General features: G+C 60.8%; 4 protein-coding genes across 4 annotated transcripts; 2 read left to right on the forward strand and 2 right to left on the reverse strand.

The window, feature by feature from the left end:
• Positions 1–64: 64 nt before the first annotated feature.
• Positions 65–2,175, forward strand: CHLRE_12g529100v5 (uncharacterized protein). The gene is made up of 4 exons (XM_001696917.2): positions 65–368; positions 530–607; positions 697–870; positions 1,199–2,175. The coding sequence occupies exons 1-4, from the start codon at positions 166–168 to the stop codon at positions 1,359–1,361; spliced, it is 618 nt and encodes a 205-aa protein (XP_001696969.1). The 5' UTR covers positions 65–165; the 3' UTR covers positions 1,362–2,175.
• A 409-nt stretch (positions 2,176–2,584) lies between these two features.
• On the forward strand, positions 2,585–6,536 carry CHLRE_12g529150v5 (uncharacterized protein). Its single transcript, XM_043068532.1, has 11 exons — positions 2,585–2,892; positions 3,338–3,416; positions 3,520–3,574; positions 3,699–3,762; positions 3,920–3,954; positions 4,102–4,142; positions 4,344–4,461; positions 4,971–5,121; positions 5,307–5,409; positions 5,715–5,777; positions 5,947–6,536. Exons 1-11 carry the CDS (start codon positions 2,840–2,842, stop codon positions 6,004–6,006), a joined length of 822 nt encoding a protein of 273 aa, XP_042918627.1. The 5' UTR covers positions 2,585–2,839; the 3' UTR covers positions 6,007–6,536.
• A 2-nt stretch (positions 6,537–6,538) lies between these two features.
• On the reverse strand, positions 6,539–8,384 carry CHLRE_12g529200v5 (uncharacterized protein). The gene is made up of 3 exons (XM_001696806.2): positions 8,111–8,384; positions 7,741–7,843; positions 6,539–7,555 (listed from the first exon to the last, which is right to left on the reverse strand). The coding sequence occupies exons 1-3, from the start codon at positions 8,203–8,205 to the stop codon at positions 7,103–7,105; spliced, it is 651 nt and encodes a 216-aa protein (XP_001696858.1). The 5' UTR covers positions 8,206–8,384; the 3' UTR covers positions 6,539–7,102.
• Positions 8,385–8,468: 84 nt separating this feature from the next.
• Positions 8,469–15,164, reverse strand: CHLRE_12g529250v5 (uncharacterized protein). The gene is made up of 18 exons (XM_043068533.1): positions 15,067–15,164; positions 14,810–14,980; positions 14,534–14,621; positions 13,767–14,305; positions 13,484–13,564; positions 13,190–13,354; positions 12,831–13,054; positions 12,541–12,681; positions 12,167–12,340; positions 11,751–11,883; positions 11,337–11,486; positions 11,001–11,178; positions 10,773–10,792; positions 10,555–10,650; positions 10,260–10,411; positions 9,837–10,102; positions 9,395–9,682; positions 8,469–9,267 (listed from the first exon to the last, which is right to left on the reverse strand). Exons 1-18 carry the CDS (start codon positions 15,094–15,096, stop codon positions 9,071–9,073), a joined length of 3,093 nt encoding a protein of 1,030 aa, XP_042918628.1. The 5' UTR covers positions 15,097–15,164; the 3' UTR covers positions 8,469–9,070.
• Positions 15,165–15,197: the final 33 nt, after the last annotated feature.

Consider the following 15,197-nt stretch of genomic DNA (forward strand, 5'->3'; position numbering starts at 1 on the left):
ATGAAGACTGCATGAAGTCACCAGGCTCGTCGTGGCCGCCCAATGCGTTCACAGCCAGTGGGCTGACATACATTACATACATAATTGTGTAGGAAGACGATATGCTTTAGTCTTTCGCGCTAGCGACTGCAATCACATCTCCGAGGCCAAACACCTTTCTCAAAAATGGTAGACCTCACCCGTCCTATCGTGTGGTTCTATTTGCCAGTCACTATAACCTGGATCTGCTTTGTCATTTCGGTCGGCAATCCCCAATACTTCATTGACTACAACTGGCTATGGCTCTTGTTCCGGAGCATGTCCCCCTACTTCTGGTCGGCGCTTGGCGTGGCGCTGGCCGTAGGCATGTCCATTCTGGGCGCTGCCTGGTGAGCGATTCAGCGCAGGGCTCTGCGCCGCAGTGCTTGTCTTGGGTCCTGCAAGGCTCCTTCATTCTGTGACATATGAAGAGCGTAGCGTTGGAGGCTCATGGAGCTGGGAAGGCTTGGAACGTGCGGGCCTTGACCGAATCCCTCCGCTCTTCGTGCAGGGGCATCTTCATCACCGGGTCCTCGCTGGTTGGAGCGGCTATCCGTGTTCCTCGCATTACGTCTAAGAATTTGATCAGGTAGGAGAAATCATGGTGTTTCCTGCAGCTCCTTTCACTGCCAGGTTGTGCGGTGTTTGAGCGAGCTGGCTGCACCCTTCACCCCACAGCGTCATTTTCTGCGAGGCCGTGGCCATCTACGGCGTTATTGTGGCTATCATCCTTCAAACGAAAATTGAGCGCGTGGACCCGGTCGATGGCGTGTATGACAAGTACGCGCTGGCGGCAGGCTACTCGATCTTCGGCTCTGGTGTCACTTGCGGTTTCGCCAACCTGGTCTGCGGGTGAGCGTTGATGTGGGGGACTAGTAGGGCGGGCGCAGAGCGGGTGGGGTTGCCGGGGAGGCAGTCTGGGTGGTGCCGGCGCGGATGGACAGTCCGGATGGCGCTGGCGCAGATGGACTCAGGGGTGTGACTGCTGCGAACGCTTAAGGCGGCTACACGTGTAGGTCTAATGAGGCGGTTTTGCTGTGGTAGCATATGTTGGTTCAACAGGGATGCAGCCACGCAACTGCGCGTTGGCGGGTTGTCAACGCCGCGGCACGGACTGGTTCCGTGCCTACACCCAGAGTTTACGTTGCTAACCCTCGCACGTGCCCGTCCTCCCCTGCAGCATGTGCGTGGGCATTGTCGGCAGCAGCTGCGCCCTCTCGGATGCTCAGAACAGCACCCTCTTCGTGAAGATTCTGGTGGTGGAGATTTTCGGCAGCGCACTGGGGCTATTCGGCGTCATCATCGGCATCATCATGAGTGGTGGTGTGAAGTGGGCAGCGTAAAGATTAGCATGCTGGGGCCATGATGTATGTAACCTGTGTGTATATTGTGGGGGGGGGGCGGGGAGGGGTTCTGGGGATACGTTCCGCTCAGGGATTTGCATGGGGCAGACACCGTGGACCTGCGAGTGCGTATGTTGTCGGGTAACCAGCAAGGGGAAAGGGTGGTGTCTCCGTCCACGGAAAGGTGGGTGCGCCACGGATTGTTCTGGCGTAATTGCGCTATCGTCCAGCTTAGGGACGTGTTTTGGTGACGCTGGCTGTGACGTACCCACGAGGCGGGGCAGGGATTGGAGCGTGCGTTAGTTTGGCTGTGAGTGAATGAGATGACGAGAGACATGCGAGTGCGAGCGTGGCGTTGGGTCCGGAACGGTCATGGATAGGAAATGAAGTCCCGCATGGGAGCTGCACTGGATGTATCACAGTATCAGAGGTAATGAGCACGGTCCCCTAAGCCTGTGCATACCGTAGCGGTGACCTCGCTGCGCGCTGGCAGTTCGGTTGAGCATCCTGCTGTACGGTGGAGCAGCATCTGATGAGAGGGGAAGCCTGCCCTCGTCTCCTCCAACGGAAGACCCTACAGAGTGGCCAGTGCTGCCTGCCTGTGGTGCCCAGCGTTGCAAGGTCCCGGCGTCGTGAGTGTAATGGACCATGCGAAGTGGGCACGGAGGGGCAGACATGATGTGCATCAATTTCCCGGGCTCAGCATAGCGGAAATGAGCTGGTCGCGTAGTCAGCCGTAGTGGGCGTCGTTGGAGGCGGTGTCACGCAATGGCGGCGCTGCCACTCCCCCATTCATCTAAGAGTCTCCCAGCAGGAAGCGGCGAAGCGCCCGCTCTCCGGGTGCCCGGCCAAGCCTTTGCATAAGGCTCGGTGTCCGCTCAAGGAGACGAGGGAGCACTCGCGGCCACGTGCGCCTGCGCGGCTGTACCTGCTACATCATGGATCATGGACCCCCGTAACGTGTGGTCCAGCATAGCAGCAGCCAGGGTGACAAGCGACATGAGGGGACAACCTTTCTGGAGCCGCGCGGAAGGGGAACGACGCACCAATGCCTTGTCCCTTCTTGCTACGCATTTATGTGGGCACGGGTGGGAGCCACACACATCGGGACTACGCTTTCCTGCCCCTTGCCATGTTCCATCACGAGCGCGCGGAAGGGGAAGGCACGCGCCTGCATGGACTGACGATGCCCTTCTCGACACTGAGCCATCATATGGCGTGACGAGCATTATCATCTTACGAGCTTCTTTGCTACTGATCTTTGTCGACCGCTTAGCAGCCGCCCAGTGCACGCACATGCGCAAGACTTATATTGGTTCGCTCGCAATTGCAGCTATTAGTCCTCGTAGTATCCTGGAAGCAATAGCTCACTGGTAACATTTATGGATTCAGTTGCGAGGCTGTTCAGAGTGGGTTAACCCGATAGCTCGACCACGATGGAGTTTGTGAATGCCGTGCTAAGTCCACCGAAGGAAGCTATGACGGCATTTGCTCTTGGAGCCGCCACGTCATTGAGCGGCGGGGAAGTGAGGTGCGACTCGCGGTCTCGGGTGTGAAGGTTGAAGAGTATCGGTTATGTGCCGTCGTTGCTCTCCCTTGGCTGCATTCATGCTGTAAGATTCATGCACAACTCGCAATGCGCCATCGTGTTCGGGCTATGGGCATGGGTGGGGCGGAAGGGGGCCGCTGGGGTGGCGGAGGCCGGGTCCCGGGGGTGCTGGCCTTAGCGGCAGCCGTGGCACGTCCCTCCGGATGGTTAGGCCGTTGCACTGCTCAGCGGACTAGTACGTATTGTAAATGCCAAAACATGCAAACTAAGTCTTGAGTGTTGCGAAGGTAGCGGTAATTTGCAGTCAGCAAACGAGGACTGTGGGGGCGCTGGCGCAGCGTGCAGCTTCATTACTCAGTAGCTTGAAGCTGGTGTTTTCCATTAAAACTTTGATTGACAACTTGCCAACCCGTTTGTGTGTGCACAGGGAGGATGGGAAGGTAGCTTATGGATTCTCTCTTCTGCGGGGAAAACGCGGCTCAATGGAGGACTTCCACTGCGCCCAGGTGTGTAGAGGCCCTAGTTGCCACGTTGCTCTTCGGCCGGGGCAGGCTTATTCGTAGCTGCAGCTATCGCCGTCACAATGTCTGGGCATGCCTCTATGCGCAGTACAAGAAGGATCCGCGCACTGGCCAGATCGTGGGCCTGTTTGGAATCTTCGACGGTGCGGCTGCTGGGTTTGGGTTGTGTGTACTATGTTGCTCATGGGTCCCATTCGTTAACCAATGTATGCAAGCCTGCGCAAAGTCACTCTGCTGTGCTGCTCGACCCCGGCTGGTGCTGTTTAGGCCACGGTGGACCCAACGCTGCCGACTATGTGCGCACCAACCTGTTTGTCAACATGATGCAAAGGTGACTCGGCAGGCCGGTACTGATGGGCCGCCGGCGTCCGGGGTGCACGGCATGCAGAAAGGCGGCTTTTATACTTGGCCGACGCGCTGTAAAGGTTGCGTTTCCATAGATTTTTCACACTTATCTACCTAGCACGGATGCTTGGTGCCTGTTGCAGCCAGAAGTTCGTCAGCGATCCGGCTGCCTGCATAAGTGAGTTCGGGACTTGTGTGGGGTGATATGGGCATTGTGCTTGCCAACTGCCAAGGGGGCGACACGCTGACGTATGGACGTGGGCATGGGTACGTGGATCCGTGGCGCACATGTCTGAATTCCGCTCCTCCGCTTCCGCCCTCGCAGCTGAGGCGTACGAGACCACGGACACTCAGTACTTGCGGCAGGTGCGGCAACACCCCTGGGGTTGCCACCAAAACATATTTTGATGTGCGGCGCTGCATGCGCCATGTGTGGCTCATGCCCAGCAACCAGTGGTGGTGGCGAACCGCCCTGGGCCCATGTCACAGTCCTAGCCCGGCAGCCACACGGCCAACACACACGGTACCGGTGCCTACGCCCTGTGCCACGTGTCCTCGCTGCTGCAGGACATCAACAATGGCCGTGATGACGGCTGCACGGCCGTGACGGCGGTGCTGGTGGGTCAGCGGCTGCTGGTGGCGAATGTGGGCGACTCGCGGGCTGTGCTGAGCAGAGGCGGCAAAGGTGAGGCGCTGTAACACGGGGTCTCCGGACTTAGTATCGGGAGTGCCGTGACACGAACCTTGGCCGTGGCCCACACGGGATATGAACCCAAATGTCATCATGGGGCATAATTAATAGCCATACTGTCTTACAAGGACGCGCTACGCGCGTGTCTTCTGACTCCCCCATGGGGAGATGTACGGGCTTGCCGCGCCTAGGACTTAAGGGTCAAGCGGTCGGGCAGTATGGTAGACGACGTCGGGAGGATCGTTTACCATACTGCCCGACGGGGTCTCCGGATACTAAGTCCGGAGACCCCGTGTTACAGGCGCGGCCGGGCGAGGGCAGCAGGGGCATCCATCAGCTGCACTGCACGTGTTGACGTGGTACGATGCTTGCAGCCTAAGATTGGGTGCTGCCGACCACGCAGCACCGCGCAGAAGCACGTAGCGGCTTGGGGCGCGCCACAGCTTCATGTGGCCCATGGTAGCAACCCTCATTCGGTGTTGCCCCTGTGCCTGCTGCTGCAGCGGTGGCGCTGTCGGTGGACCACAAGCCCAACGTGAAGGAGGAGCGCTCGCGCATCGAGAGCGCCGGCGGCGTGGTGGTGTGGGCAGGCACCTGGCGTGTGGGCGGCGTGCTGGCGGTGTCCCGCGCGTTTGGGGACCGGCCTCTCAAGCGGTGAGCCTAGGATCTGGGTTGCCGTTGTGCTTGGGGGCCGACCTTGCCTGCTCGAGGTGCGCAGGTATTCATAGCGGCGGTGGCGTGCATCGCAGATTACCGTATACGCCATCGTCTGTTTAGCCATCGTCTGTCTGGCCATGTTCATCTGTTTACCCGCGCCCATTTGCTCTGCTGTCTTGCAGGTACGTTTGCGCCACGCCCGCGCTGGCGGACGAGCGGCTGACCAGCGAGGACGAGTTCCTGCTGCTGGCCAGTGACGGGCTGTGGGACGTCATGACCAATCAGGCGTGTGCATGCGTGCGTGTGTGTTAGAGAGCGCAGGGGAAGCCGGGATTGATAATGTGCATGAACATTCGCAATGAAGTATTGCGTAGCTGTACGTAGCGTGTGCACGCGATCGCGTGTTGACAACAACAAAAGGGAAGGGTCGCCCAAACACCTGCGCACGCGAGCACGTGTGTGCAATATGTGCGCGTGTCATTACGGGAGCCAGACCTGGGAGGGTTGTAACTGGTATCGAGGTTCCATGGCGGGCACTACTGCAGGGACTCATGTGCAACTGTGTGTGATTGCTCGGGTGCTGTGTGCAGGAGGCGGTCACGCTGGTGCGTGAGGAGAAGGACCCCGAGACGGCAGCCAAGCGGCTGACGGAGGTGAGCCGCAGTCTACATCGCATGGGGCTCGCCGGGTTTACCCAAGGATCGCGCACGGTTAGGGACAGAGGATTGGGAATTCGAACTGCCCCATGGCGTGCCACTCTTGCGCAAGCTTGGGGCCATATTTCCGTCTCCCACGTGCCATCCCTGTGCCATCCCTGCGCAGGAGGCGTACACACGTGGCAGCAACGACAACATCAGCTGCGTAATTATCCGCTTCACTTGAATGAGCTTGGCCACGGTGGTTCGCCGCACGGACTGCGGTGTGGTGACCTGCTGGCCCTCACCGTGCGAATGGTCGCTGGCTCAGGCTGGCTCAATTGGACTCCTACCGACGGACTTGCAACGTGACCAGGCATGATAGGCGCTAGTTGTGGCGGAGATGTATGGCGGCTTACTTGAAACTTCATGCTAACTAGTGTAGTGGCAGATTAGTGCCGTCCGTCAGCAGGTGACCGTGTCAGCCAACGAGTGCGGAGTGATCGGCACGCGTGTAGTGGTGCTGAAGCCTGAAGGAGTCCTGGGTCAGCGCCCCGCGGTAACCAGGCACGGCATACAGCAAACGGCTGTTATCCAATAAGATGACGTACTGAGCATCATGCATCGTTGTTCATAAGGAAACAAACCCAAGTCACTAGAGACAGGTTGCCGTTGATGGTCTGGTGTCTTAATGGTCAAGCTTTTGAGACACAGGCGCAGGCGGGCATTGGTGAACCGTGGGAGGCTACTTCGGTGTACCCATATCTGCATATAAACTCGGCCATCATTGTCAGGTCTGTCAGTACGTCGGCATGGGTGCTCCACCCGTGCCGACTTGACAGCCACACCTCACACACCGGCACTAGAATGCAGCCTCGCATGCTCCAATATGGTGCGGCACCCCCTGGAAAGTGCACCAGCGCCTCAGCGCCCTCATCGCCGCCGCTAGGCCCCTGCCGTCTGCCGACCGCACAGCCGTCCACCGCGCTAGATGAAGCTCCCAAAAAGACGACAGTCGCAACGCTGGCCGCTCAGTGCCGTACCACAGGAGCAATCCGTGTCCGTGTCATACGCTGTCAATCCGCACCCAGTCCGTGTCATATGCTGTCAACCCGCTCATGCGCCAACACGCCGCCCAGTGCAGCACGGATCGTCAAACAAAACGCAAGCGCATGCTTAGCTGCTGCAACCCTGGCTGGCCAGCACACGCCGCGCCTACCCTGAAATACGCTCAGAGTGTCGTGGCCCAGACACAACGAGCAAACCGCGTGACCTCTATGCCGCCCAGCACCATACAGGCCGCCATCACGCCCACCTCCCATGGCACCAGGCCGCTTGTGCGCCTAGTTGCGGCTCTTGCGCTTGCCTTTCCGCGACCGGCGCCGGCGCTCCGAGTCGCTGTCACTGTCGCTGTCACTGCTGCTGCTCCCGCTGTCGCTGCTGCTGCTCCCACTGCTGCCACTGGAGGCCGAGTCCGAGCTAGAGCCGCTGCTCTTGCTGCTCCCACTGCTCTTGCTGCTCCCGCTGCTTGTGCTCCCGCTTGACTTGCCCGAATCCGAGCTCGAGCCTGACGAATCAGAGCTGGTGTCTGAGCCGCTTCCGCTGCTGGACGAGTCGTCCGACGAGGAGGACGAGGACGACGAAGGCGACCGCCGCCGCCGCTTGCGACGGTCCTTATCCTTGTCCTTATCCCGGCCGCGGATGCCGTGCTTCCCCGCGTCGCCGCCCTTCTCGTCCTTTTCCTTGGGCCGGAACTCCTCCGGCACCTCATCCGCCGACATAAAGCGTTGCTTGAACTGTGCAGGCGTGGCGGCAAGGACAATCAGACGGTCAAGATCAGGTATGACCGTGTAGGCCCTGGATGCGCCAACGGACTCCCATGCTGCGAGTACGCAGCCAATGCCGCCTGCATTCTGCGGATGGTGCCCGTCACCCGCTGTGCCCCATGGCCCCTGCCACGGCCCCGCCTAATCGTACCCACCCGGCCCTGTTTGAGCTGCTGGGTTCTTGACGGACGGGCAGCATACGCGGCCTCGTTTTTGCACTCGTAGGTGTAGTGGCCAATCTGCAAGCAGCGCTGGCACCTGCAGCACCAAAAGGTAGATTCAACATGTGGGGCGGGGCACAGCTAGCGCTGTGGTGTTGCCGGCCGCGAGGTAAGGAGCAGCGGTCCCGGGACGGCGCGGGGACGTAGGTGGGCTGGGCGGGAAATGAGGTGCGACGGCTCATGCGCCGCTCAGGACTACTTAGCACCCGCCCACTATCAACACCGCCAGCTCGTGCTTAAGAGAGCCAGCGAAAATGCTTCGCTCTTGTCCCTCCGGCCCCTTCCGCCCCCGCCCGTTACTTACCTAGCTTGCTGACGGTTCTGCGTCCCTTGCCCTGAAGCTCCCTGGGCGGAGTATCGCCCAGCCAAATGCGTAGACGACGAGCCAAGGAGGCCCATGCTGAAAAAAGCAGCCCAGAACTGCACGGTTTCTAAACAAGCGAGCTACGTTGTCTGCAAGCTTAGCGCTTTAAAGAGCCGGAGTGAACAGATGTTAAGAAGTAGCAGGACAACTTGCACAAGTAATGTGGACCAAACTGGTGGACTGAACGCGCTCCAACAGCACTGCACTGGTTCGGATGGCAAGTGAGTAGTAGGTGCAGTGTGTTAACTATTGCGATGTGCAGGGCATGCCTTTCGCCCATGCCGGCGGCCCATTGGCACAATCGACGCTCCAGAAGCCGTCCCGCCCGGCCCAACCACGCCCAGGAACGCAACAACCCATGCACCAGCTGCAAACAAGGCTATTTGCACGCGCTTTGCAGCAGCAGGCAGTAAACCAAATCCAGCACCGGTAATAGGCGCCTCACAGCGCTTCAGCTTAGGCACCACTGCCCAAACATATCACCCTCCCCTGATAATAACGTACCGCATACCCCTATCCGTCCTACACGTGGCAGTTAGCACGTTGCAAGTGATAAGTATTCGAGCTCTATCGTGCATTGTTCCCCCTACACACATGCATTTTAGGATCCCCCGCCAGCAATAAGAGTGCCGCAACTTGTGACGCACCTCCTCACAAGCAATACCACGGGGCCTAACTGTACCACCACATCTTGACGTTGCGTCCACACTCACGCGTCATCAATTAAACAATGTGTTTGAGTCTCCGCATCCACCTTATGACCTGCACTGTCGCTGTATGTACACATGCACGCACGCCGCGCTCCACCCAAACCCCCACCTCCGCTACATGCCTTGTCACTCTTTCACAGGTCATGCGTTGCTTTGTCACCACCACCACGCTCAGGGGCACCTGACGCGCTCAGGGGCAGCTGCAAGTGACCACCTTGCCGTTGTTGCGCTTGGCATCGCAGCCCTCCACCGCACACACCGGCCGCGGGTCCACTCCCGGGAACAGGGTACAGCCGATGTGGGTGCCGGTGCTGGCCCCCACACTGGCCTTCCAGCTAGAGGCGCACTTGCAGCCGGATGGCAACGAGAGGGCCGTGGTGGTGCAGCCTGCGGCAGAGGACAGGGGCACATATGAGAACCGGCGTGAGTACGTGCAGGTGTGCACGTGGCGCGCCAGGCATGGCACAATGACGTAATGTGGGAGTGCAGCGGTGCGGCACATTCTGCAGCGCACCTGTCGCCACCGTGCTGCCAGATGTGGGCGACGGCGAGGGCAAGGGTGAGGGAGACGGCGTCCCAGCAGAGCCACTGCCGCTGCTTCCCACCGCGGCGGCGGTGTTGCAGGCTTGCAGGCACAGGTCCCACGAGGCTCCGGAGGCGGTGGTGACGCCGCGGGGAAGCGCACACCACAGGCCCTGGGGGTTGTTGTCGGGATTCGCGCAGCCGCTGTAGCGGTTAGTACCGGTGGCGGTGGTGGTCCAGCGGCCCGTGGCGCAGGTGAAGCCCTGGCGCGTCGGGGCGCCTGAGGCAGGGCGCGATGAGAGGTGCAGGGCAAGCGCAGCGGCCCCAGCTCAGTAGGTGCGGATGCAGAGGAGTGGTAGTGTGTGCCACATGCGTGACATGCAGCTCCCACACGCGAGTGTGTGGCGCTTCGATTGCACAACTGCAGCTCTCACCTTGGCCGCACATCGCAGTGGCATTAAACGTGGCGCTAGGTGGTGGTGGCGAGGGGGCGAGCGGTGGCGGCGGCGAGGGGTCCAGCGGTGGCGACGGAGGCGGGCTGGTGGCGCGGCAGCCTAAGGTCTGTACGGGTGTGCACATGTCCCACCAGCCGTTGCGGGCACTGGCGCAGCCGTCCTCCAGCACCACTGCACACCAGGGCCCGCCCTGCGCCATGCCCGGCACAGTGGTGCAGCCGCTGTAGGTGGTCCCCATGACCGCCCTGCAGATGACAGGTGACATTTGCATGTGAATTTGGACGGAGGATGGAGCGAGTGAGTGAATCGGAGATAATTATCGAGAGGTGTACCTATGCGCGTGTATGGAATGCGCTGTGCTGCTGGGCACACAAAAAGGCTGAGGTCCGGTCTGATCCGCACCATGTGTCCTTGCAGCGACAGCCCGTTCGCGTGTACTGCGGAGGGCAGGGCCGGAGGAACTGTTGCAGGGCTTCTGCGACGGCTGCAGCAGGCGGCGATGGCGAGGGGGGAGGTGGGGGTGGCGGCGAGGCGGTGACGATGGCGGCGGCGGTCTGCAAGGAGGACAACGGAACACGCGGCGGGCACTATTAGCCTGACGTCATGTGCTCCTGACTCCGCTGTTTCCGAGACAATGGAGCAAGCTATTATGAAATACCACAACATGTATTTCACTACCTTGTCAGTCGTTGCCCACCTGCTTCGCCTCCGGCGGCGGGTTGGCTGCGTAGTACTGCGCCCAGGCGTACATGGAGGGATTGGAGGCAGCGGTGAAGGCGTGCATGCTGCGGACCTGTACGGAGAACAGCAGACGGTGTGAAGGTAAGTCAAAATCAGGAGTGCGAGTCGCTCTTGAATTCACAGCCCAAACTTTGACGTCCAGGTTTGGTCTTGCGGTGTGTGGCTGCGGCTCACCTGCTGCTGCGTGACGTGGCCTGTGCAGTTTCAGCATACATGAAAGCGGGCGGGTCAAGGCTCGGGTGACAACATAAAGTTGTGAGGGTGAGTGGTGATAGTGTCAAACGACCACACATCATGACAACACATCCCCAGCCTGGCAATAACTGCATCGCACGCGCTTGCTGCACGCCAACAACATATGGTCATATGCAAACGGTGTGTTGCTTGTGTAAGCTCACTCACCGAATGCGGCATAGCAGACGTCGTAGGAGTAGGTGACGTAGTTGCCGAGCTCGTCCTGGCCGGGCCGGCCGGGGCAGGACTTGGCGAAGGAGCGCTGGTCGCCGGCGGGTATGCCTAGCGTGGTGCGCCAGGCGGCGTAGATGCGGCCCCAGTCGTTGGCCAGGTCGTACTGCACCGCCTGTGCAGCATGGGTGGGGTGGAGTGCAGAGTCTTTGGATGCCATGTAGGGACTTGAACTATGCGCATTCTGCCGGTACTGCGAGCGATGCGGTTGCCAACTCAAGGGGTTTGTGTCGGACCATCTCACGGTGCCACCCCAGCGGCACCCACACCCACCTGCATGCAGGCCAGGTATGCGGCCATGGCCCAGGGCTGCCCCCACACGGGCCCGCTGCTGACGGGTGTCTCGACCAGGTCGTCCGCGGCGTCCTCTGTGCAGCTGCCGTCCGCGGAGAAGGTGTGCTTCAGGCCCAGGTGGTGCATCACCTGACACAGGGGCACAGGGAGAGGTGGTGCTCAGCGGTCCATGCAAGCCGGGAGGGTAGAAATGACGAGTGGAAGCGACGATGGCCAGTGGAAGGAAAGGATGACACAGCGTTGAGCAACTGGTGGGGCTGCAGCGCTCGATACGCGGCGGACTTGGCCGCGTCATGCACGTCAAGCGCAACAACGAGAACGATCAGCAGATTTGGCTAGGGTTTGCCCGCCTCAAAACCGCCGCCAGATGATGGAAGGAGGTGGGAGTCTCACCTCGTGCCAGAGTGTCACTGCGCCGGTCTCATAGGACAGTTGGCCGTTTAGCTGGGAGGTGCTGATGGTGGGGTAGGTCAGGCCGATGTGCCCATACAATGGGTCCTCGGAGGAGCCCCCGCTGAAGGCGTACCTGCAGGGGATAAGCGTGGGATGTGTGGGTTTCGGGTGTGTACAAAGCACAAGACACGAGGAGAGCTGCATTCCGTGTGCACCCACGAACACACATCCCTCTCTTGACACATGGAGCCGGCTGGCGAGGTTGGGGCTGTAGTTCACCAGGCGCGTCCACCTAGCGAGTATGCTAGTGTGCTGCACGGCGCCAACCTGCTAGCCATTACACCCGGCGGCACATCGTTCTGCATCCAGTGCGCAGTAATAATCACATACAAGGCAAGTCGAGCCGCACCACGCACCCGTAGTATTTGGCTGGCGGCCCCTCGCTGACCACGAACACGTTGATGGAGCGTGGGAAATCGGAGCTGGCAGTCCGGATGATGTCGCCGCACTGCTCGTACGCGAACGCCGACTCGGCCGCGCAGTTGAGCCACGTGGTGCGGTTCGCGCCGTAGGCCAGGAGGTAGGGGTACCTGGCGCATGACAGCAGCAGGGGACATGGGCAGCAGGCTGCGTGTGAGATTGCAGTTCAACCCCCTAAGCTTGGCTGTGAAATGCGGGGCCAGCACGTCCAGCAGGTCCGCACGACTACTAGCTGCCATGGCAGTTGCCGCCCTCTCTCCCCTGCCCTCCTTTTCCCTCCCCTGCCCTCCCCTGCCCTCCTCTGACCCACTTGGCGGCATCGCTGCGCACTTCCCGCACGAACAACTGGATGCCGGACGGCGCCGCCAGCGAGTTGGCCACGCCCACCAGCCGCGTCACCGCCGCAGCCGCCTGGTTGTAGCCGGGGGGGCCCAGGCTGCCGTCGCCGGACCTGCAGGCAGGCGGTGAAATCCGCAATTAGTGCCGGCAGATTTCGCTGGGGCTGGTCTGGCCCGGCAGGGAAAGAACGTGCTGTGTGCCCTAGGAAAGATGAAGGGACTCGGTGCTGGCTCTTTGCGCTCGGGTCCTCTCGCAGCTCACTGGTATAGAAGGATGTGAAACACCAGAGGCACCAGCAGGTTGGGGACATCGGACGGTGGCCGTGGGCTGAAGCCGGCTGGAAGCGTGGGCAGCACCGCGGCGGCGTCCGCTGCAAGGCTGCGATGGCGGTGGTGGTGGTGGTGTGCAGCGGCCGAGGCCGCGCCACTGATCTCGTCCTCTAGCACCACTACCGGGGGCAGCGTTGGGAGCAGCGTGATGGACGTCTGCGGACAGGGAAAAGGCCCTGTAAACACTGCAACTCCACCAACGCGCAGAACGCCAGTGCTGCGACCTTGAGGTCTCCAATCGTACAACACATGCCCAGGTCGCGGGCATGTAGGCACCAGGACCCCACTCACCCCGTTGCCCCATGCTCCTCCTGCCCCCGCCGCCACCAGCACTTCCTGCGTCACCGCTAGCGCCACCCGCAGCGGGTCAGGGTGCTGCGCGGCCGCCAACGCCTTGAGCGCCGGCATGGAGGCGGCCAGGCCCCGCAGCGCCAACCACACAGACACAAGCATGTCCTGCGAGGGCGCGAGACGTGCACGGACACGTCAGCGCAGGCGTCAGGACTGAGTTAGGGGGCGCGGCACAGCTTGAGGCGCTCAGCTACCCCCTTGGCCTCCATAACCTGCGCCTGCCGCCGCTCCCACCTGCAGGGACTCCCACTCATACAGCTCCTGCAGCACTGCGCGGGCGCCCACAAGCGCCGGGCTGTTGAGGGCGTCGTCAATCTGTTTGGGGAGCACACACCCGTTTATAAAAAGCGTTAGTGTGCATCAGTAATCTGCCTTAGCTTCCGGCAGGTTGCGGTTGGAGCCTGATGACTTTCTGAGCGGGACATGTGCAAGATTGAGCCCATCACCCGTGCACCCGTGCGCCAATCCTGGTGTCCTGCATTCCGGCCCGCCCACACTGCGCCGCATCCTCACGCACCATGTTGTACAGGGGCGCGTTGACGCCGCCTCGCCCCCCGGTGATGGAACCCTGCTGTAACCGACGCCTCCTGCGCTGCTGCATCACCTCTTCCATCGCTCCGCCCACCTGCAGCCCCGCTTCCAAGACTAACCCCGATTCCGCCTCCGCCTCTGCCGCAGCCGCAACAGCTGCCTGCTCGCTTTCCAGCAACACCCGCAGCCGCCGGTCTGACCGCCTCCGGCTGCTGCTGCTGGAGCTGCTGCCGTAGTACCGGTCCTGTGCTGCACGGGCCCATTTGAACACCGGCGTCAGGCTACTTGCCACGTCGTACAGCCGCCGCTGCACCTCTGGGTTCACCAGCAGCCGCTGGGCCGCGCCGTACACGCCGCTGAGCAGCGACGAGGAGCTGGGGCCCTCCGGTAGGGAGGCCAGGTAGGCACGCAGTGTGGAAGCCTCCACCACTGCGGTGTCGTTGGCCATGGCGCTCACCAGCGCGGCGAACACGCGCAGTGCTGGCGTCATGACGCGCCACTGCTCCTCGGATGCCAGCACCGCGTCTGGCCGGACAGATGTGCGTGCGGGTTTGCAATGGGTGGGTGGGTTGGACTGAGGGGTCGCAATCAGGGGCACTGCACTCAGGGATACACCGTGGGTTATGATGGGTCAGGCGGGGCAGGACGGATGCCGTTGCAGAGGCGCGCACAGATACCGGTCCATTCCTATGTGCTAAGAACGCTGCCCATTCCTGTGTGCCGGGAACGCTGCGCCAGCGCGCCGTGACGCACCATTGGATGCCTCGCCTAGAATAGATAAGGGGCGCAGCGGCTGCAGCCGGTCGATGTTGTCTACCATCACAACAGGTGCAGGCGCCGCCTGCGCGAGCGAAGCAAAGTGCATCAGCAGGCAACCCCTGTCACAGTGCGCTGCCGGGTTCGTGCCAGGTTGTGGGCCACTTCCTGGAGTAGTGTGCGCTGCCATCATAAGTGCACGGAAAGCCTTAGCCAGTCTGAGTGGACTCGAGCATTTTAGAGGCGCACAGGGAACTGCAATATGAAACTCACTGGGGAACCGTTGTTGTCGCCGCGCGCAGCCCATCCTATTCCGAATCCACCTCCAAGACCACATAAAAGTACAATTATGCATATGCAAACCAATCCAATTGTACTTGGGCCGCGTCGCAGAGTTTCCTCCGCGCGCTCGCCTGCAGACTCCTCTCGCGATAGTATTCCCACCTGAGCGAGGTAGATAACAAGCATTTAGGAAATCACGGAAATGCAATCGGCTGCACATTTCTCGAATCCTTCTCGTTCTTCCTTACCTCGCCCTCCTTCTTTCCTTGCCGCGTCATGTTTGTCAGCCCATCAAATGGTTTCATATGAATAACAGATACCCTGGTCAGATTTGTATCTCGTCGACATAAGAGCAGTTGCGCAAGTAGAGTATTGGGTA

This window comes from Chlamydomonas reinhardtii, chromosome 12 (assembly GCF_000002595.2).
Source record: "Chlamydomonas reinhardtii strain CC-503 cw92 mt+ chromosome 12, whole genome shotgun sequence".
NCBI lineage: Eukaryota > Viridiplantae > Chlorophyta > Chlorophyceae > Chlamydomonadales > Chlamydomonadaceae > Chlamydomonas > Chlamydomonas reinhardtii.